Below are 23719 nucleotides of genomic sequence, written 5' to 3'. Positions count from 1 at the left end.
CTAGAGCAAAAGCTACTTAAGTGTTTTTGTTTACAATTTAAATTGTAAATTTTGAACGTAGAATTTTTTAAATTTTTACTATACAAATTTTTAGTTATTAACTATTGAATGAAGATGCTTAAAAGCATCTTCATTCAACAATTAATATAATGGAGAGAGATACTATATTTTAATTTCTAATTTAATATGAAAGGAAGGGGGGGGGGGGGTAAATATTTTATTCCGGCTCTGAAAAAACTGCATTCTATTCAACAATCATATTTGCTTTTGTTAACAAAATAAAATTAAAAAAAATTTATAATGTTCAATCAAATAAAAAAATATTAGAAATACACGTATTAGTACTATTATACAACTAAATCGACTTTTAGTCGATTAGTAGAAAATCCAAAGTCGATTACATCGACTCTAAGATTTTTCAAAGTCGACTCATTTCGACTTTTAGTCGATTTAGTCTAAGTCAATATGAACACCAGTTTAAACACTTTTTACTTTTAAATTTGCATAACGTAAGTTTAAACTTTAGATTTAGAGTTTGCATTAAAGTTCGTGCGCTTTTCCTAAATGATATAATTATGATATTTAAAAGTTATAATATGCAATTCCTTTAAGGCCTGTAACGCACGTATATGAAATCATTGTTGTAACGTAAACGCCTAACTACTCTCTTGGGATTATTTAGATGAGATTTACAACGATTTCAAACAATTATATTTATACCTAAGCAATCTTTTTGTTACATAACTCAAAATTTTTGTTCGAGTTGTTGAGGCAAAATCAAGTTATTAGGTTTTAAAGATTTACTAAAAACACGTGTTTTACAACACATTTTTGGCCATTATGGACAGTAAAATTAAAAAAAAAAAAAATAGCTATTTTTTATTTTATTTTAATATAAATTTATTCTCATCAAAAAAAAAAAATCATAATTTTGATTACTTAAAAAAAAACACTTGTTTTCAGTTGTGTGCCACCTTAGATTTACCAAGATAGTATTATTTTGCCATATATACATATATATGTATATATATATATAATAAAAGGTCTACTTGCCGAAACACCCTGTGGTAAATTATTTAGGCACCCGGTTATTTTAATACTATTATGCAAATAAAATATAAGGTATTAAAATTACTTTTTGGAATAAATTTAACTTTCCAAAATTCTTTTTTTTTTCTTCTTGTAATTAATTTCACTTTTCGAAATTCTTTTTTTTCTTTCGAAATTAATTTCACATTTCGAAATTAATTTTACTTTTCGAAATACACTTTTTTTTTCGAAGTTAATTTCACATTTCGAAATTCTATTTTTTCTTTCGAAATTATTTTGGCTAGTTCGATTATTTTCATAAGTTTTTATAGATTTCGAAAAAAAGTAGTATTTCGGTACCGTTTTAATCAAAAATTTTCGAAATTTGCTATTTCGATAACGAACCCTACTCATTATGAATTATAAATGGCTTTGTTTGTCTTCTGAAATTGGCTTTTTTGGATACGTTTTATATTTTAAATAACTAAATATATCAGCAAATCTGGCGTGCATGTCTTGTTTATTTGTAATTTCGCTAAAAATAACTTGAGAGTAAAAATCTCGTAGAGAGAGTTAAAATCTCATACACGTTTTTTACTCCGCGGTAAAAATTTCATGTCAGATTTTTACTGGGGAGTAAAAAAAAATTGGTAGTAAAAATCTCAAACTACACCGGTCCTAATCTAAGCCCTGTGATAATATGTACACGGACTTATCTTTTATTCCATATTTTTTAAATCTATTTTTAATCTAATTTTAATCTATTATAAATTACGTAATTTTCATTATCAGTATTTAACAAGCACAAATAGCACATACTTAGGGTTACTGGAAAGCTCTGTCTGTTTTTATCATAACAAGTTTCGACAGGTAAGCACATGTTTATTCAGCGCATGTGTGCCTCCATTTTTATCACTTAAGGAATACTTACTGACGTAGCAATTTAAATATTACGACGTTGATTTCTCTTAGTCTTATATAAAAATACAAAACTGTAGAACATTACGTGTATTTTAATAGGAAATGAAAAGTAATAAAAACTGTCACAAAGAGCCATATCGTTTACATTAATACATACTTATTCTAGTGACTTATAGAACTCTCGGTATTTTGACTTCTGCAAACTTTACTATCATCTCTGTTAAGCTAATGTAAAAAATTAGGGTCCCTTAAAAATTGCGGCAAAGTGGGACTTCGGAAAAGAAAATAACAAATTACTTAAAAAAAAAAGCATCTTTTACTTCAAATTATTTTAGCGCAATTAAGTAAACCTTTTCTTTTAGTTCGAATGCGAAATGTTCGATCCCTAAATGTTGTAAAGTTTGTTGCTGGAAAATAAAAATATAGTTTTGTTAAAACTGAGAATTTTTTATTGAAATCGAGGTTTTTCGTAAGTTCAATAGACTTAAATCGATGCCAAAGTTAATTTTCTCACTTAAAATCGTAACTTGAAGTTTTATTTTATAAAATTCTTTTCCTGATATTTTGCTAGGCAACCTACTTTGTTTCCACAATATTGGTCTGAGCGAAGTTTTTCGTGATTTCGCCAGTGTCTAACCAGTTATGAATATTGCGACGTTTTTTTCAGCCACGTGGTAGTAGCAGGTCCACCGCGTGCTTTATTCTTTTTTACTGTATTTTATAGACGACGCTTTATCACTGGCTTGAAACTCAATGTTAACACGTAGGTACCTTATAAAGGCTTCCGTCTAGCTTTCACTACAGCAATTTTAAAGCATGTTAACGAATTAACGTGAAATAATAAATACGCCTTTTTTTCAATGGTACTATTATTGAATTTTTAATTGTGTTTGTATACACAACATGTGATTTCATAATGTTTTACTTTTCCCATTAAAATTTGTTTTAAAAATGACAAAAGAAGAAATCGTTAGAGAAAAAATTATGTATAAATATTTGGGATACCTAAATAGAAGCAACTACTCTATACTGAAGTTTCCCAATACATTCTTACACCATTGGTCAAGTTATTCAACGTTTCTCTCAAACAAAATTGACCAAACCAAAATCTGATGGTGAAAGAATAGGAGGGTTTTTAAGATAAAAAACTGGTTAGAAAACTTGTTAATGATTTCAAGATCAACCCAGGCCTCTAACTTAAGAAACGCGCAAAAAAAATATAGTTTTTCTCAGTTTTGTAGCAAAAGTTTGAAATAAATGTGGTCTTTACTTTTTCAAATCTCAAAAGATGTTAAATTTTGTTGAAACTTAAAAATAAAGTTCAGGAGCCCACTACAGAGAGCTTTACAACAATTTTGTTTCAAAAAGTTTCTGTATTATTCAAACTTCCCAGTATTAAGAGTTTTTAAAAAGTACTTGACAATCAACAGAAACAAAAAATGATTAAAAGTCTTTGCAGAGATCAAAGATTTAAGAACTTAATTAGATCAATAAAACATAACATAATAACAATAAGATCAGAATGATATATTAACTTTCCTTGCTTATGTTCAATTGAAACAATACCCTAACTAGAAGGTTCCTGAAGCAGAACTAATCATATATAGGAGTTTTAACGAGCTCTAGTTTCAAGAAGCTCCGATATGCACGTAACACTGCACGTAACAGGTAAAGTCAGTAAAGTTCGAAACGCAATACAATAATTTTTCATGTAATTTTTTTTTTAAAAGGTTTTAATAAATTGAGTATGGTTAGGTTGAGTTTCAAGTCAGGTAGGAATGGATGGGTAGGAGTGAGTCACGGGTAAGATTGAATCATTGATTCCATAGCTAAAATGTGCCAATAAAAAGACTCCAATTTTTCACTAAGTAGAAACAGACATTTTGTTGTAAAGGCTATCCAACTTTTTACTGGATGTCGATGCTGGTGTCTGTGTTAGCGGTGTATTTAACTTTTTGAAAGTTCCTTAAAGATACTGGCTATTTCGAGACATCAGACGGTGCTTGAAAAGTAATCGTCGTTATTGGAAAAAAGTTGTTGGTTGATGAAAATGTAAGACTGATTCTAAACTATTATGTCCACAGACGAGCAAGAGTTATAACAAAAGGAAAAAATTTTGACTTGTTTAAGAATGTTCTATGGCCATCCAATAAAAGAATGTCCATTGCAGTTGTTTGTTTTAATGTTACATTAGTAATACAGAGTAATGAGTTTCAAAATGTGTTAATATTTATTGCTACATTATTACTTAATTATTTTATGCTTAATGATAAAATGTTTTTGCTTACCTGATTTTCAATTAATTAGTCTAGACAATACCTAATTTTATATTTCTGGTAAATAAAGCTAATAGCTCACTTCTACCATTTGTATGGTTCGTTCCTATCCATGTATGGGTAGGAGTGAATCAGTAAGTATACGTGTATTATTGTTTTATTCTATAAAAATCTGGAAATATTTTGTTATTTCTTTTATCACTATTAGAAACTCAATACATTAAGCTGCTTCGGGCTCCTTATCCTACATTTTTTTCACTTTTTGGTTCATCGGTTCAAACAGTTCAAAAAAAGAAGTGCCTTACTCCTACCTATCCTCCCGAACCAATAATTTTGAAAGTGCAGTAAATTCACTTGCACAGTTAAACACAGTTAAGCTGCATGTTATTGCTAAATATCGCTAATATATTTTAAGCTTTTGAAGTAAAAGATTTTGGAGAAAAATAAATCTTTCATCGAAAGAGTTTAGGGCTATATTCGTAATCATATTCGAAATCATTTCCGTAATCATATTGGGGCCGTTTTTTTCTCAGTCGTTATTTAGATAACTCGCGCTTAACACACTTTATTTGCCATTAATGTCATTTTACAACTGCATTTTCGAAAACAAAATTACGTTAGTTCAACAAAATCACGATTATCAATCAAGGGATTTCTAATATACTTTGGATTCAATAAAGTGCTTTTTTGCAATATATTTTTTCATCTTTTTATCTGAAAGGGGTCAAGTGTAACACAACAACACTCCTTTATGTTTTACAACGTGACATTGAAGCTGCAAATAACGCTTACACTTTTTGTATGAGTCCAAAATGAAATCGTTGTTTCAGAGGATCATCTAAAACTACTAGCTTTAAACTAAGGCATTTAAAATGCTCGTTGATTTTTCTCCAAATATCGACTTTAAATGCCCTGATTTTTGTATTTCATATTATTATCATTACGTAATCTCGTCCTCCGGAATCACTAATTAGAATATTTTTTGCTCTTGAAAATAAATATTGATTCCGTTAAAATCCTTTTTCTTAGTTTTGTTGACATTTAAGAAACCAAGAAAATGTTCACAAACTTTAGCTGATACATCAATTTCAATGAAACGAACAAATTTTGCTTGTTTTTCAACGTTTTAAAATCTGCTGCAATATTTTATCTGATAACAAAAGTTCATTTTGATTTCACTTGCCCAAAAAAAGTTTGGCGCAGGTGAAATCAAAATGAACCTTGTTTTTATTTCGCTGCCGATGTTCTGCTAAAATAGCGTCAATTTTTGCCATTAATTTAACTTGCAAAAGTTTAGAAAATGGAAACAAAACGCAAACATTATAAGATAAAGATACAGAAGGATCAATCATTTTAGTCTACATGAATTTTTCAGAAAAAGGCATAGGCATGCTTTTTTTTCAGAAAAATTTTTTCATTGTGAAGATAGTTCGGTTTACTATGAAGAGAGTTTCGTACACTAATGAGATTTTTACTATTTACTACCTAACTTGATGAAAAAGAGCCAATTATTCATGCGTCCTTTGTTAAACGCCCTTAGCCGTTATACAGTTAGAGCAAAATTCTGCTTAAGTTTTTCGCTAACATTGTAAAGGAAAACAGCATCATTTTTAAAAGCTAAACCAGAGACCTCGGTCCATTTTTATTTTGTCATGATTTAATCTCAAAAGTAGGTGCTTTATATAGTAAATGTAAAATTTTTTGTCTTGCTAAAATTTATGTAAAACAACAAAGAAAATTTGAGGCTTTTTTGTCCCGAAGCCTCTGTCACCTGACCCACGACCCGGTTTTGGGTTCTTCATTAATTAAATCTGTCTCAAAGAAACTTGTAGCTGTGCTCCTAGGTTGTGCCATGACAGTTATGGAATCGCAATAGTTTAGGGTAGAATCAGTTCTTGCCTATCAATGTCGTCTTAAAACGGCATTTTAAAACTCATACAGCATCTAATTTTATCTTCTGCGTTTATCTTGGATAAAGCGCAGTAAGTCAAACTGATATTGAAGCCGTCAACTTGGTTGAAAGCTAGAAACCCTAATAAATTCAAGCCTTTTCTTTAACAAACAAGAATATAAGATGTAACAGTCTCTGATTATCTGTATTGGAGTTTTAAATATAAACGAATCATTGCTGTTAGTTTTTTACAATATTTGGTCGCTGGTTTCATTTTATTTATTTAAAGCCTTTTTGTTTTCTTTGCTTAACTCATTTTGCATTTTGCTTAACTCATTTTGCAGTTTCCATCAAGAATAAGTAAGCATGTCATGAATATTATAAAAATTAATAATGAAAAGTTATTAAGCCGTTAAAAATAGTTTTAGAAAATCTCTTTGTCGTTTCGCACTAAATAATAAATTGAAAACTTTTAATAAATAAAAAAGAAATCTTGTTGAGAGTTACAATGAACTTGAGTTTGTATGGTTACTGATTTAATGAAAGATAATTTTCAATTTCTACGTCAATCCTTTTTCATTTTTGTTTGCAATCTTTTTTTACTTCATTAAGTTCTCAAAAGATTAGAACTTACAAAAATAAAGCTGGAAAACTCAAAACTTTGAAGAAATTTTTGTTCTGTTTAATTGTAGTAACTGTTTCTTAAACATTTGTGGTAAATTTTTATGTTTAGAAAAATTTAAAGAATGGATCTTCAAGCTAAAATCCTTAAACTGGGAATGGGCGCATTGATGCGTCCTTCAAACAATTTGAAAACAGCACCGATTAAAAGCAAGGAGAAGGACCAGAAAACCAAGCCTGGCTCATCGAAAAGTTCAAGATTACCAAAATCAATTTCACAAAAAGTGGAAACAATAAAAAACCCGGGAAAAATGTTAAGAAGTGCAATCGGGAGTATTAAGAACGTAATTTAAAAAATAAACTTTAAGTTTCTTATGAAATTATTGTACAAGAGTATTTACCAGTTGTATTCTTAATTTATCATATATTTTGAACCCTTTTGCTTTTTATTCGAGAGAGTTTTAAAAGTTTCACTCAAAATTTTTCTTCTAATTTATTTTCATAAATTACAACATTACTTAATTTTTTGTCAAGTTTGTAATAAAATTGTCAAAATTAAACTTATGATATTTGGTATCGAAAAAGATTTTTATTTGAGTGTAAACAACAAACTTTAGTTGCAATTTGTATCAAAAAAGATTTGAGTGTAAACAGCAAACTTTAGTTGCTATTTAGTGTTGAGAAATCGAGATCAAAGTACACCAGACAAAATCAAAACTGCTTTACAAGTAACCAATCAAACGTCTAAAATTTTTAAGAGGTTTTTTTTTTTTATTTACTTTGGATTTTTTTCTTGTTGTTTATTTGGAAGTTGGCTGTCTACAACTTCGCTTCGAAGTTTAAATTTATGAGCACCTGCTAGATAAAGAAATTGTGAACAAAAATGTGACCCTTTTTTATTTTTAATTTAAATAAGAGAATAAAATAATAAAAATATTGAAAAGACTTTATAATGCATAATGCGTGAAATAAATACCAGGTTCAATATCGTGATATTAAAATGAAACCATTTTTATATCACGCCATTTCAAACAGCTCGATTATTTGTTTTGTGGACAAAATGTTCAAAACTTTGAAGACATACGTAAAATGTTTTTTACCAAAGGAATAAGATTTTAATGATTGATGCATTTTAAAATTTCTATGGAGCTGAGTTGTTTTATGCTCTAATACGAAAACTGATTTAAAAAAGTGGAGATGGTTCGTTCTTACTTTGAGATGATGATATGCGTATTATCCATATGGTTATAGAAAAAAGTCTTTCTGAAATGGAAACGAGATGTTATCTTACTTTAAAGAAAATCTGTAACGGAAAACATTTAAGACAAATTTATAATTCTCCGCCGAAATCCCGAACTGTGGAATTACTAATTTTAACGCCTATAAGTATTTTTCTCAATCGGCTATTAATTTGACACGTTGCTGTAGTTGGGAGCAACTTCGAGGTCCAAGTTGTTACATAGTAATAATGAAAACCTATAATAACAAAATCAAGAGTTTATCTTTCCCGGCTATTCAATGAATATTCTTTTCTCCTAATTTGTTGGAGTAAACTCATAACAATAGCATTTGTGATTGCTTCAAATTGAGCAATTGTGATTGGTTCTGTTCAAACCGAGCAGCTGAAAAGTTTTTTTTTAGTTCATGTCATTGTTTTTAAATTGTTAAAAAGGAAAAGTATTTCCTTTTACGAAGCTGTAAAAAAGGTTTATATTTTTATATTCAAAATATATTTGCCAGCTTCTGCAACAGAAACCATTAAAAGTAAAATGATTACAAAAGCCGGTTTGATGACCTACTTTCGGTTTGTCTTTAGAAAAAAATTTTCTAAAAGTTATCATTAGCACATCAGAAAACAAAAAGTTCACTAGTGATCCCTTGATATTGCTAAGCAAGTAAAACCTTGGCTTGAATTATCAAAAAAAAAAAAAAAAAAATTGTTGCCACTCAACGAAGTAAACCATCTATAGAACCTAATCTTTTTATTTACCTTTCTGAATTAGAGGATTTTATTGCTGACTGCTACATTATTCTAAAGTGTGAATTATAGAAAAGTTGATTTTTCAAGATCTCAAATATTATGTGACTTTTGCTTTGAATTCGTCCATTCTTGGAAATTTGAAAAAATTCTTGTTTATGGTCTAAAGGAACTTTACTGAAAACAGCATTTTTGCAAAATTATAACCGACATGGGTGAATTTTAAGAGATAGAGGGAGCATCCATGTCATTGTGACAGTCTGCTATCAATAAATCTTGGTTAAGGAGCGAGAAAAATTTAGTAATGTTTTTTAAATGAGTATTTTTATAATTAAACGTAGAATTTTTATACTTAAAAATATATTTTTTTGAATTTTAAAACATTTTTGTGTGTGTCTTTATCCCATTCAGCGGTGGTCCCACCACGGTGGCTTCAAGAGGACCCAAATTTATTCTCAAATAAATTTATTACAAATGAAAATTACAATACTACAAATTTGAAGAGAAAAATACAATTAAAAGGCTTAAAGTTGATAAATGCCTCGAGTGCTTTCCGTTTGGCTATGTTTTTTTTCCCCTCACACTTGGGAAGTATTTTAGAAACCCTCTTTTCTGTAACTGTAGGATTAATTCTTTTATGTAAAAAAGGTTTTATTTAAGTGTGACATTTAGCATAGTGGTTACTTTCGTCCAGTATTTAAGTCATCATAATGAGTTAATTTTATTATATTTGCTAATACCGTGTAAGAAGTATCATATGGTAGGCTCAGCTTATTAAAAAAATTAACTTTTTTGTTGTTAAGTGAAACGCGAAGCTGGTAAAAAATGCGTCATAAACAAGACTATTGAGATCGAGTACGTTAAATGTTTGACGTTAAATACTGACGTTAAAAGCTGAATGACTTAAATGACGTAAAGGGTATAGAAAGTTAAACAGAGAACAATTTACAGTGTGGAATCAGGAGGTCGAAAATCAAAAACAGTTACATTTTAAAATTCTTTTTTGACTATGGATTTTTATTAGGAGCACATTGGGTAAAAAATATCCAAAATATGAATATTCTAGATTATACCGTTTTGGAGATGTTTAATGATGAAGTCAAAAGTTTCGAAAAAAAAAATCATTAATCATACTCTTAAAGAGATTTTTTTAGAAAGTCATTTATACAATAAAGAATAAAACTTTCCCCTCTACGTATCATTACATATCATCTTACATATCGTTAAAACCAAAGTTAAATGTAATTTTTAACAATTATTTTCAAAAAATACTCTCTTTGGTTTATCTTTCAAATTCCCTCGTTAAATCGAAAATTAAGATAAAATATATTAAGATAAAATATATTAAGATAAAATATATTAAATTTCATCTTTTTTTGCTCATTTAAAAATTTGTTTAGAATAGTTTAATTGAGATGTACGTCACAATCGAATCTATGACATGTTCACTAACTCCTGCCAAAAGTTTAGTTTCACATTTTTTCACTTTTTTGAGATATTTAACACAGCAAGTGAATGTGAAATCACCTCTAAAAATATTGTACAGACAACCTTTGACAAACACGATGAAATTGACAAAAAAATTTGAAGATGACAAAAATTTGAGTGATATTTTTTGACTCTGATAGGTTTAATGATAAGACAATTATGTTACTTTAATGATATAAAATGTGATATTCAAGTTTTATATTAAAATTCTTTTTAATTAAAGGAGTTTTTTTTGCAATTTTCTCTAAATTTACCCAAATTTCTCACAAACTATTTAAGCTAGAAAAATGAAATATTCACTGAGGCTAAGTTAACATAGTATAACTAAAAAAAAACCATAAATTTTTTACTTAAAAAGGTTTTCAAATTTTAGCCACCACAAAGTACTGAAGTTTCACACTGTGCCATGATTCGTTTGACGCCGTTTAAAGGTTTCTTTCGTGAGAAACGGATTTTATTAAATTTTTTTAAGAGCGAATGATTTTTCAGCAGGGTTTTTCATTTTCCGTAAATTTAGCATCCCAGGATTCTCGGTGTGTAACTTATTTATCCCGGGATTTCCTGGCATAATTTTTAATATAATAACAAGCGGTTTCTGACACAAATTTATCTTAGCACGCTAATCTATATTACTATTTAAAATAAAATATTGTTTTAAAAAACATAAACAATCAGTTGATTTGTCACTTAATCGTGAACGAATTTTTCCCATAAATAGACCCGCGGCAGAAAAAGCTCTTTCTGATTCAATTGATGTCGGCTTAAAGGTCATTAATGCGGAGTATATTCTTTCTAAACTTTCGCTACGCTTTCCAGTTTTCTCAAAAAGTTTGATTTCTTTTGTGAGGTTTTTTCAGTTGCTAATTTCTTCTAGATAATAAATTTGGAGCAACAGGTTGAGGTATTGACGGGTCAGAAACCATATTTTCATTTTCACGACTCACTTCAACTATTTCATTATTTAATAAACTAGTGCTAGCATCCTCTACGTACAACCTAGTATAAATTCTTTTAATACGGGTTTGGACGGTAAGAGTAGTTTGGAGTTGATATTTGATTCCTGATTATAACTAATTGGGTTGTTTAAAAATTTTAGTAATCCAAATTAATTGGCATTTCTGCATTCTTCAATTCTCTGCTGCACAAATTGAAGCAGTTTATTAGCTATCATATTTTTTTTCTCCGCCAAATCGTTTAAGATGAATATCATTACACCTTCTGCGTCAAGTAGAGTAGTATTACTTCTACCAAGTCTTTCTATTCCTACTTTAATTGGTTGCAGAAAAGTTGTTATAGCGTTCATAATCGCATATTCATCTTCGGAGATATTCAGAACTTCTTTTAAATCGATCATTGCTTTTAGTTTGTATGTTTTTACTTTAAGGAGTCTTTCTAGCATTGCAACAAGTTTATTCCACCTTGTTTTGACATCTAATATTCCAGTTTTGACATCTAATATCAGCTTCAGTTCTTCATGAAACATAGATTTTACATAGATTTGTAAAACGTCATTTTAAGAGGTGATTTGCGGAACATTCGAATCACTTTTCAAACCTTCTAAATTGTTAAGGCTATATTTACGCTTTTTTGTAAATCATCATTAAAAGTAACACCTGTTAAGCTGTATGACTCATCATTATAGTCAAATATATCATCAAACTCATCGTAATCACTCAATCTTTCATCGGAATAATGCAACTGCAATTCAAATTCAATATATTTTGCTGAAGAGTCTGACTTTTTGTAAAAAACATCACGTACTGCCAAATGAAGTCCGTGGACATAACATAGCTGATGTTCAATACCGCTTAGCCGGATTACGGATGCTCCGTCAGTGATACTAGCTATGATGTGCTTTTTAATTGATAAATTGAAATCTGACAGTCTATTTTCAACCAGATCAACAATTGTTTCTGCAGGAAGTGATCCAGCTATCGGAGTCAATCCCAGGTTCCAAAACTTTGTTGATAAGTGTAAATTTACATTTAAATAGCGTCGATTTTTTAAAGAAGTGAATTCGTCTAACGATAAAGAAAATCGCGACCCGCTAGATATTTCTTTTGTTATCTCTAAAACCACAGTTTGTTTAGCTAAATTATATTGTTTTTTTATCATAATCATAAAATGGGATGGATTTTTTGTTAATAACATGTCTTTTTCAGACAATTATTTTCTAATGAATTCCTTTTTAGTTATGGCATTTATTGAGAAGCCATCCACAGTTGCTAGCTTTGACACAATTTCCTCGATAGTCTGCTGTTTAACAAACAATGTGATTTTCTTTCATACAATTTTATTTAACAAATCTTTATGTGCATTTTTTAAATGACGAAGGAGCCCACTAGAAGAAAATCCTTTGCACATTATCTTTACATTGCACTTTTTGCAAATTGCAGATTCGCCAGATTTTTCTTTACAAAATTTTTCTTTACTTCAAAAATGGATAAACTTGATATTGTTGATGATGCAGTTAATGTTCCGAAAATTCTCATCTTGGCAGGCGGTCCAGCTAGATCTTAACTAGACTTTATTCTCTGATTCTGATTATGGATGGCTTTTGATTGTTCTGATTCGTACTCTGAGTTTCAATCTGGAAGAAAGAACACGGGGCTAACTTTAACTCCTTCTTCCTCGTCATTTATTGATAACCACTTAGCAATAAGTAATGTTAATGTATCATAGTTTTGTTTTATAAAAGATAATATTTTGGCATGCTATCAAAATGGTATCTTCTGTCAGAGATTGTTACCAAAAGTCTTCAGCAGAAGTCACTGATACTCCATGTATTCACTTTGCTGTATTTGCCACCAGTAGGAATTGTTCTTGGTGGCCTATCCATCTGAGGATAAAGTCGCATCTTTAATGGTGAACTTGGAAATACCAAAAAAGGTTCTTTTTCTATGGGAGATTTTGGACCTGAGACAATCGTTCAATGTGATTGGGTTTGAAATAATTTTCTCAAAACAAAGTTGTTACCTTCATCGTTATCCAACCTTCATTAGTGCTTCATCAGTGTTTCATCAGTGTTTCATCAGTGCTTTATTAAATAAGGATTACGATAATATTTTACTTTATTGAATATCGATAAAACGCCATAGGTTACATCATACCAAAAAAAAATGATAATAATAATAATATGGACTTCACTTTCCTTTATCCAACTTGGATGAAGTGTGCCATTTTGTCGTTTTTATAAAATAGGGCTTAATTACTGAATTCAACTAATACCTGTTCAAAAAATTGTTTTAGTTTTTATTTTTTACAATAAAACACCTTAAGTTATTAAGTTCCATATGCACAATGTCTATTATTTCTTTACATATAACTCAGAATTGTTTTGTATTGTCTTAAGAATCGGTAATAGATGATAACATTTTTAGAACTTTGTGTCTGTTGTTAAATGATTGGTTTCACTTAACGAGCCTACTATCATTTTAATGCTGGACACTTCCTTGATCAGACCACTATTTATTGTGTTGCAGTTCTTTAGCAGCAACTGGATGCAGTCCGAGGTCTTCCACTTGTTTCCATTCAAAGTGTTATTGGTGAGATGCATTCGGTCAATACTTCTTTGAAAACGAGGAAGTTATCGCAATAACTGTAAATGGAGAGCTTCGGATTTGACTGATCAAATATGGCACTTTTGATGAATATTTAATAAGCAGATTTTTCATTAAGTTTTTATCAAAACTTACATTCACCAATTTTAATAGCCTCAGTTCCATTGGGGCTATCTCTAAAATGGGTTTGCGTAAATAAGTAAGCAGCGTAACCAATTTTTTTTTTTTGTTGTTTCTTAGAAGAAAAAAAAAATTTTTTTCATTTGAGTTCAAAGACAATTATTTAACTTGTGTGTTACTCAGCATAAGATAATTGAAGTTCTCGCTTGTCCGAGCAGTGGTTATGCACTTCTTGAAGCTACCTGTATGCGCTTGCCTATTGAGTGATAATGGCTTCAAGTATTGAACAACTAGTCCTAAATTTAGCTCAAAGATTTCTCTAAATTGAGCACTCTGGTGACAGACTAGTTATCTTAAACCATTTGAGGCTTTAAACGCCTAACTTTGGACTCCATTTTGGCAGCAATATTTCAGTAAGGATAATTTTTTTGCACTAATTTTGTTAACAACCATATTACTGAAAATCATATTGTTGTTTGCTTAATTTTTGGTTGCCATCTTTATGAAAGTCAACTTTAAATTATGAACTATATTTTCTTTCGCTTTAATAAGGAAAATTCTTTTCAAAACTTTCTACGCAGATACCGGGATGCAGCAATTAAGTGCAGAATTCATGTATCAATAAGTGTGGCGGTGGTTTGAATAGAAGGGACAAGAGAGGGAAGGTAGTGCCCTTCTGCACTCTGCCGTTAGGTTAAATGCAGCCCCACTGATTAAGGAAATCAATTGGTAATACATTTTCTCATACGTTTTAAAACCAACCTAGAACACAATTGCAACCAAAGCCAATTCGCTGTCATTAAACTACCGTCAAGATATGTTTTAAAGTAAGTCCTAAAATAATCAGTAAAAAAAGCCTCATGCTTGATTGTCATTGTAATAGTCATTTTTTAAATAAATTTGTTTTTACTAAACTTTCTCACTCAACTTGAACCTGTTATATCTACGAAATTTAAAACAATAATTAAACTAATGTAAATATCAAAAACACCAGCAGTCAAATACAAGAAATTTTATGATAGCTCCTGATTTTTTACAACTTAACAGATTTTAATTGTATTAACAGAATGTGCTTTGGGTTAACTTACTCGCTTCTTTTTGACATCTGTTCAACGTTGGTAATCTGCGCATAGGTTAGTTTTGTTGACCGGTATTTAATTATTCTAAACCAATTATAAAGTAATGTTAAAAATATTTTAATTAAAAATTTGGTAAGTCTATATATTATATACATGTAGTAGCCATTTTTATATTTGAAAACAATTGTTTTTTTATTTAGTTATAATTCAATTATCAGCTTAGTTTGGTCAAGAAAATATTGTTTTTTTAATGTTTTTGTGATTCTTTTTTTTTAAATGTCATGTGGGAAATTTGTTACAGCTTGCTAAACTGAATGTACGTTAATAATTTTTTAAAAATAAAAATCTAAATTGAGTAGTAAGAAAATATGTAAATATTGGATTTTATATTTTTCTTCGTATTTATTTGACAATATGCCAGTTATGGCGAGTCAAAAAACACGTGCTACAAATAAGCGTAAGTGGAGGGAGCGAGAAGAAAAACCTACTAATGATCATGTCAGTGCTGAAATTTTAGAATCTGGCAATGAAATGAATCTTTTTTCAACATTAAAAACTTTGATATGGCCTGGTATTAGTAAAAAAAAAAGAATAGATGAGAATGGAAATGATGAGCAAGTTCGCTGTATGTCATCCTGTGAAGATAAATCTTTTGATGTTGATAATCGTTTGATAAATACTAATTCCTTCCAAACTGTAAATGATTTTTTCAATGCTGATTGTGAAAAAAATAAAATGAAGCGTGTGCATAAAGGAATAGTTGTTACTGCAGAATGTAATAAGTACATAAGTGATGAAAGTGAACTTGAGTCAGTTTGTGATGATTTTGATTTTGAAAAGTATGAAGATAATAAATTAACAGCCAGTAATCAAACATTATTAGGATCATTGTTTTCTCCTGTTCTTTCTTTCTTCAATAAATCATCTACTATTAGCAAAGCAACTTATGAATCAGACAATCCATCTGTTTCTCAAAAATGCTTTGATGAAAATAACTTTGCATATACAGAAATCAAACCATTTCATTCAATATTGCATCAAGAAGAAAAAGCAGAGGAATTTGATCCTTTTTATTTTATAAAACATATTCCACCACCACCATCAGAGGCTTATCTTAGGAAAACAGTACTTCCGTTACCAACACGAAGGACTCCCCAAATGACCCTTGTTTTAGATCTAGATGAAACTCTTGTTCATTGTAGTCTTAGTAAACTTGAAACATATAATATGACATTTGATGTAGTTTTTGATAATGTAACTTACCAACTTTTTGTAAAGCTGCGACCTCATTTGCTTGAATTTTTGGAAAGAGTATCAAAGTTGTATGAAGTTATTTTATTTACTGCCTCCCGTCGTGTTTATGCAGACAAACTTTTAAATATTATTGATCCGCATAGGCAATTTTTTCGACATCGTTTATTCAGAGAACATTGTTTGCATGTACAAGGAAATTATATCAAAGATCTTAATATTCTAGGTAAATACATTACTAACATTCTTTTTTTTGAAAATTGTTTTAAAAGGTGGAGCACTCATAATTCAATTCAATTTTACTGTATTTATGCTAATGTTTAAAGTATCATTAAGTTTTTTTAGATCACACTAAGCTGTTTCATTTTATATCAGCATCTGTTTACATGTAATAGTATCATTTAAATTAAATTATTGATATATTCAAATAATAAATCTTTAGCACTCATATGTATATACTTTAAAGTTTTAGATAATTGACTAAGATAATTGACTCCAGACACTCATAAAATGTTTGAAGTTTATAAAAATTATACTTTACTTTAATTAACTTTATGGACTCAGTATTTTGAAATAATCAGGAAGAATATTATCTGTGTTGATGCTGTATTAAAATAAATACAATAGAGTACCTTGATGACTGATAATGTTGATGAAAACCGTCTTGTGTTACACATAGTATTGTGAATAATTATGATTTAAATCAGTAAATCCTTCAAGCAAAAGTCAGCTTAAACAACTGGTAAGTTCACCCCACCTTGCTTTATTACAAACTTTGGATGACTATTAAGGATAGGTTTTCTATGTGAACAAGAACTGCCATATAAAAATTATATTTTTTATTTTCCCTAAACTTTAGTATTAAACATCAGTTTTCAGTTTTTAAGAGTTTTTTTTATTTTATATAACTTAAGTCTTTTTTGAATGTGCTGAAAAACAATTTATGCTTCATTAACTTTGTACAAGTATCAAGAAAGATGATGTTTGTGATGTTTCATGATAAGAATGATTAATCAATTTATTCAAAGTGAATTATGCTTATTTTAAAAAAAAAAAATGCTTATTCCTAAAAATATATTATGCTCAATACTGTGTTTGTGTATTCATCACTAAAGAATGGTTTTAAAAATTCTAGGCACCATGTTGAAAATAAACAACAACTAAAACCAAATGTAAAATGAGAGCAAGCTATAACCTGTATATTACTCTCAAGTCTTAGCTTTTGTATTTAGTTTTGGCAAAGTTTTTATCATGAGAAGGAAAAAGAAGGTAAGTGGGCGATGCATTTATCAATTTTTCTAGAGTTTAACAATCTTTGAAAAGATTTTTTTTTAAAACTATGCAATATTTTTTAAAAAATCTTTTAACCTTGAAGCCAAAAATGAAGTTAACTTTAATCTTACTTCCTTGATAGCATTCATAGCTTTCCATTATCATCATGTTTTTGCAAGCAATTTTGGTCATCCATAATGATCTGACTAACAGTCATTCTTAAGTTTAAAAAAATGCTCATCTTATACAAATGATAGTTTTAAGTAAGGGTGGGAGCTTACTAAAAGTTGTTCTGTAAGTCAAGATGTCTTCATTGTTTTCAGTAAAGCCACAAGTTCATGCTTATTTAAGTACATCACTCCTGATACTTAAATAGCATGAATTTGTGGCTTACTGTACTCAAATCATAACAACTAATAATTGTAACCACAAATTTGCTCAATGTTCAGTATGACATAAGTTTCATCATACATTCAAATATTGCCCTAATTTTTTTGACACCAAGTTGTACAGCATTTAAGAGTGCTGAAATCTGAATAAAGAGTTGATTTCTTTAACTTGCTACAAAAATTTTCAGAATACAGTTTTTCTTTTATATCAAACAAATTTCAAATGCATTTAAGAGATTAGCCACTGCACCAAATGATTTCCAGGATTACAGAGTAGAAAAGCAGAATGAACACAAATTGGATTCAGATTTGGGTACAATTATTTCCATGGAGCAAGTGAGGCTATTACTAATGAGATTTACCACTCTACAGTTTAAAAATAAATTTAAGCAGGTGAAATGATCGAAATGTATAATTAAATGATTAAATTGTGTGTTTTTATTATTAAGAGTCTTCAAATTATACATGATAAGATAAAAGGTTTATTTAGATGCATATCATATAAAACTTGCTATGAATGATAGATAACTTCTCTTATGAATGACTTCATGAAAGTTATAATTTTATCTGTGTAATTTAAATAAATTTAGAATTGAGTGATAAGAAAAAATCAATACTATAAAGATTTAAGTTTTTTTTTCTAATAGATAAATTTTCTCCTGAATGCCTATACTACTTATACCAACTATATTGCAACTTTACTTATTTGTGTAACTCCATCTTAGAAGAAACCCCAACTTAAAAAAAACCCTGCTAACGGGTGGCCCAAGATAAATGGCATAGTATTTTTATTATAACTTTGTTATTTTTTCAGCTAGAAAAGTGAATTTTTTTTTAAAAGATTTATTAAATTCTCTACAAAATGACATGATTTATTTAATGTAAATAGCCTCCATTATTTTTTTACATTCGATATAAGCGATTGGTCCAACTAGTACAACTTTCTAAAGCTACATTTATTCTAATGTTTTTTACAGCTCGTTTAAGTTCTTGAATTAATGTTAATTTTGATTTAATTTTATTCCATTTCATTTGGTGAACAAGTTCATCCCATATTGAGTAATCTAAAGGATTGAGATTGGGGGAATTTAGAGGCCAGTGGTTTTTGTTTCCATTTCATTTGGTGAACGAGTTCATCCCATACTGAGTAATCTAAAGGGTTGAGATCGGGGGAATTTGGAGGCCAGTGATTTTTGTCAATAAAAGCAGGAAAATTATCATGACACCATTGTTGAGTTAAATGATGCGTATGTGAGGTTGCTCCATCTTGTTGAAATGTCCAATCATCACCAAACATCTCATTTCCATATTTCAAGGCCACTGGCAACACTTTTTATATACCAGTCATGATTTACTGTATCTTTGTCCAAAATAACCAGTGGTGTAACACCTTTTGAACAAGCTCCCAACCAAACCATTAACTTTTGAGGGAATTTTTGTTTCTGTTTAATACCACCATCTTTCAGCTTCATTACGATTAGTGGGCCATATGCGATCATTTTGGGCATTGTACATACCATTTAAATCAAAAATTTTTTCATCTGAAAACAGAATTTTCAGTGTTTGTTCTTTTTGAAAATGGTTTCTTATCCAATTTGCAAATTTAATTCTCTTGACTTTCTGACCATTTGTAAGCAGTGGTTCAACTCTGTGTTTGTATGCCTGCAAATTGAGATCCTTTTAAAGTATTCTTTGAACACTTTAAAAGGATCTCAATTTCTCTGGTTCTGGAGATATTGATTTCATTAGCTAATTTTCGAGAAGAAATCCTCTTTTTACATTTCAGACAACTTCTGATTTTTTGAATGTTTGCATTTGTTCGAACTGATCTTGGACCACCTGATGGGCATTTCAACTCAATAGAACCTGTCTCTCTATCATTTGACACCACCAATTTATTGTACAAAACCCAATGACACTCTTAATATAAGCAAATATTTTTGATGGACCATCACCATTTTGGTATTTAGAAAGTACAAGCTTTTGCAAATCTTTAGATTTCATTATCTACAAATAAAATTAAAAACCGTAAAACAAAGCCAACAAGACAGATTTATAGAGAATTTAATAATAAATCTTTTTAAAAAAATTCACTGTTCTAGCTAAAAAAATAACAAAGTTATAAAAATATTATCTATGCCATTTATCTTGGGCCACCTGTTATAATACTATCTAACAATAAGGAAATTGAAATTCTTTGCTTTTTTCTGATCCTTAATTTAAAATATGATAGAAACTTGTGCAGATCTCAAAAACTTTTATGTTTTTTAAAAAGCCTTATACAGTTTTATTTACAAACTTATGTTTTTACATCTTTACTCTCCATATCATTATTTTTACTCTACAAAATGGAACTTCATAACTATTGATTTACACTAGTATTTTGCAACTATGCATTTATTTAAAATTGCTATATGAAGATTTTAACACTAGCAATTACTTTAATATTAAATAACATTAATATAAGCTAATTAAATAGTATTTATTAATTACTATATTAACATGTTTTAATGTAATATATCTAGTTTATGATATGTTTTTATTACATTTCATTTAACTATGATTAAAATTATTATCGTTTAGTATTATTCACTATAATGTTTAAATTCAACGTGATTGCTAATATTAAATTAGTTGCTATTACAATTATTGATAATATTAGTGAAAATCAATAGCTATGAAGGAATAATTTGTTGCAAGGTTTTGGTGAAATTAAATAGTTAAGAAGTTTTACTTTTTAGAGTAAAAATGGTGGTATTGAGAGCAAACATTCAGATATACTCTTTTTATACATTTGATAATTAATTACCAATGAAATATTTTCAAAAAAAGTAGCTTTAAATATTTTAGTTGTTGTTCTTGAAAGAAAAAAAGAAAAAAAAAAAATGCATTCATACTGGTGAACACTTACATTAACAGTTCTTTGCATTTTCATGATTTTAATTTACGCTGTTAATTTCATTTAAAGGTGCATATTTCTATGATGCTCAGTTATTTTTAAATATCTCAATTGTTAGTTTTGAAATGATTACATTGTAAATGATATTTCTATAGTAAAATAAAAATGTTTGTGCATACAAAAGTTCCCAAAAAGTTGTTTCAAGATTTTTAAAAATAGCAGTTTTTTTAGGACGTGACCTAGAGCGTACCATGATTGTTGATAATTCTCCACAAGCGTTCGCGTATCAGATGGCGAATGGGATCCCGATTGAATCATGGTTTATGGATGAGAATGATTGTGAGTTATTGGAGTTGTTACCCTTTCTTGAAAAATTAGCGGAAGTAAATGAAGATGTCAGACCACACATTAGAGATAGGTATCGTCTGCATGAGTTACTACCTCCTTAATGTATTTTAACAAAAGTTCGTTGCCTGTATAAAAATACCATCATGAACCTAATTTGTTTAAAGATTGCTCTAGTTCTGTTGTACATATTTTATTGTGTTGGTTTAAATTTGAAAATCTGTAAAAGTAACGGGACAATTCGATCCAGATGTTTAGCCCAAATATTATTTTGAGGATTTTTTTCCCAGATTCAAAACAAAATTTTATTTTTTTACATTTTGTTTGTATTAAAAAAAAAAAAAAAATGAGTTGACATTTTTTCGTGTTCATTGATTAAAGTTTGTCATCTTAAAATGATCTCTACTGTTTCATTGATGAACTTACACAAAAAACAACTTTAGAATGTTTTTTGTTTTTTTACTCAAGTTTTTCTTGTTCAAACTGCAAAAATAAAAACGTAACTTTATAAGTTTAATTTTTTTTGTAAATATTTCGTTTAATGACTTTCTGCTTTTGTTTTACAAATTTGTTTTATGAAAGATTTTCTATTTCTGTTGCTTTTTTTAATTTTGTAATAGTGGCAATTTTTTCTATAAATGCCATAATTCTTTCATTTTAGATTCTTGAAAGGATTTTAATGTTTTTATTTGACTTTATGGAAGTCCAAATTTTTTTTTTATTATTATTTACTTTGTTATATTTTAGATGTTTAATTGAAACGTGTAAATATATAGTTAAGTTTTAATTGTTAATAAGTTAATAGCTCATGCCTTGATTATTATAATTATTACCCAAGATAAAAAGTTAAATACAATTATCTATGCAATTCCTTTGGGATGTGTTATGTTGGTATTTTGAAATGACGCTCGAAAAGAATGTTTTTCTATTGCGAAAATGTGCACTAGAAGAAAGAAAAAAACGAATTTAATTAGTAATAAAATTAAAAGACTTTTATTAGTACGTTATTAAAATTAATACAACAGGTTCCAAAATAACTGGGCGATAAGTTTAAAAACTGTTTTTTCTTTTTGCTTTTACTATAACAAAAAAGTACCAAAATATCTTTCACATATTTTTCAGATAAAAAACATCAAGAGTAAAAATTATTTTAAATTATTTGAAATTTTCTATTTTCGTATTTTATCAGATTGCACTCACGAAAGAAAAGGGCAATGACAGGAAACAAAGAAAAAAATATAAATACATGTACATACTTTTTAACCTGCATAGATTTCGTACACATAAAAAAGTCTTTAAACAAACATCTTGACGTTTTGGAACTAATGAATGAGGAATTTTAGTAAGTTTAGCGGTATTTCTAAGGAAATCGTTCTTTTGAGTGTTATCATTTTACTTATTTTACAATGATGATAAAGTTGTGCTTAAAATAGTCATCTTTCCACGTCAAAAATGATCCTAGGGTTTTCTTTGGTGGTTCTAAATGAAATTTGTCTTCTAAATCCGAATCAAGCATTCATACTGCTTAATTAGGTCTAGTTTTTGAGATACACATTGAGCTTTTTAGATGGTGTAAGAGAGCTCAATGTTCATTTGAATACGAGCGCTTGTGAAGTGCTTGCTAGTCTTCAGGTGACGGTCAGCAGGAGTATATTACTATATCAATAAACAGTATTTAAACTATATTTCTAAAGCTTTATTCAAAAATCTCATTTTTCAGGCAAATGCATCAGCTGAATAATTTATGTTTGATAAAACTGTGTAAGGGAAGGTAGCTTTTAGTGGCCAGCAATCCACTCTTACTCCCTTACTAAAGTCCTTTTACCGTGCATACATCGGAATAAGGCTTGGCGATCAAGGCAAAAGCTTTGCCCTGCATATGTGCTGCAAAGCCCATGTCGAAGCCTTAAGGCGCTGGATTGAGCGCAAAGCAAACTGTCTATCATTTAGTGTTCCTATGGTGTGGAGAGGAGACAAAGACTACAGACTGTTTTTTTTTTTTACATGAGCAATCTTTAAGGTAAGATTTTGATTGGTTAAAAAAGTTCTTGATAAATCCAATCTTTAAGGTAAGATTTCGATTGGTTAAAAAAGTTCTTGATAAATCCAATCTTTAAGGTAAGATTTCGATTAGTTAAAAAAGTTCTTGATAAATCCAATCTTTAAGGTAAGATTTCGATTGGTTAAAAAAGTTCTTGATAAATCCAAACAAGTTCATAGAATTTTTTTGTTAGACTTTTTTTTAGGTGACAATAGAAAGAAAAATCATATTGTTATCTATCCTGATATTTTTTCTGCTATTAAACCACTACCACATGGACTAGGAGTTCCAGTTCCTTCTCTACCTGAAAAAACCGAGTTAGAAGATGATATGGAAGGTATAGAAGTGGAGGACACTGACAATCTGTAGCATATGTTAGTATGATTTTACTAAGATTCCTTACTAGAGGTCATTTAAACAATTTGACCTTTTTTTTTTTTGAAAATAATAGATCTCTATCTTGGTCCTTCTAAAGTGAGCTGACAACTTCTTGCTTCTCGTCTTAGTAAGAACAACCTCCTCTCAAAAGAAACTACATACTTTTTGTTCAGAAATAGAA

The 23719-nt window shown here is 29.1% G+C and overlaps 1 protein-coding gene across 2 annotated transcripts; it reads left to right on the top strand.

The window, feature by feature from the left end:
- The first annotated feature begins 15221 nt into the window (after positions 1 to 15221).
- LOC145195051 (CTD small phosphatase-like protein 3) lies at positions 15222 to 21926 on the top strand. Of its 2 annotated transcripts, XM_090069913.1 has the most exons (3): positions 15232 to 16440; positions 17447 to 17483; positions 21006 to 21466. In XM_090069913.1, exons 1-2 carry the CDS (start codon positions 15378 to 15380, stop codon positions 17467 to 17469), a joined length of 1086 nt encoding a protein of 361 aa, XP_089926039.1. In that variant the 5' UTR covers positions 15232 to 15377; the 3' UTR covers positions 17470 to 17483; positions 21006 to 21466. The 2 variants fall into 2 exon arrangements, with proteins under 2 accessions (XP_079928941.2, XP_089926039.1); XM_080072815.2 differs by lacking the exon at positions 17447 to 17483 and having other exon boundaries at positions 15222 to 16440; positions 21006 to 21926.
- Positions 21927 to 23719: the final 1793 nt, after the last annotated feature.

The sequence above is a fragment of the Hydra viridissima genome, unplaced genomic scaffold, assembly GCF_058129835.1.
Source record: "Hydra viridissima isolate aposymbiotic clone 2 unplaced genomic scaffold, HvirCarnegie_v1 scaffold_13, whole genome shotgun sequence".
Lineage (NCBI taxonomy): Eukaryota > Metazoa > Cnidaria > Hydrozoa > Anthoathecata > Hydridae > Hydra > Hydra viridissima.
The sequence above is the reverse complement of the archived record's forward strand: the minus strand, read 5'-3'. Positions and strand labels throughout refer to the sequence as shown.

Excerpts from the sequence above, each read along its gene's own strand:
- LOC145195051 (XM_080072815.2), top strand. The coding sequence starts at position 15,378 with ATGCCAGTTATGGCGAGTCAAAAAACACGTGCTACAAATAAGCGTAAG. Across the intron at positions 16,441-21,005 it reads CAAAGATCTTAATATTCTAG|GACGTGACCTAGAGCGTACC; the intron begins GTAAATACATTA and ends CAGTTTTTTTAG.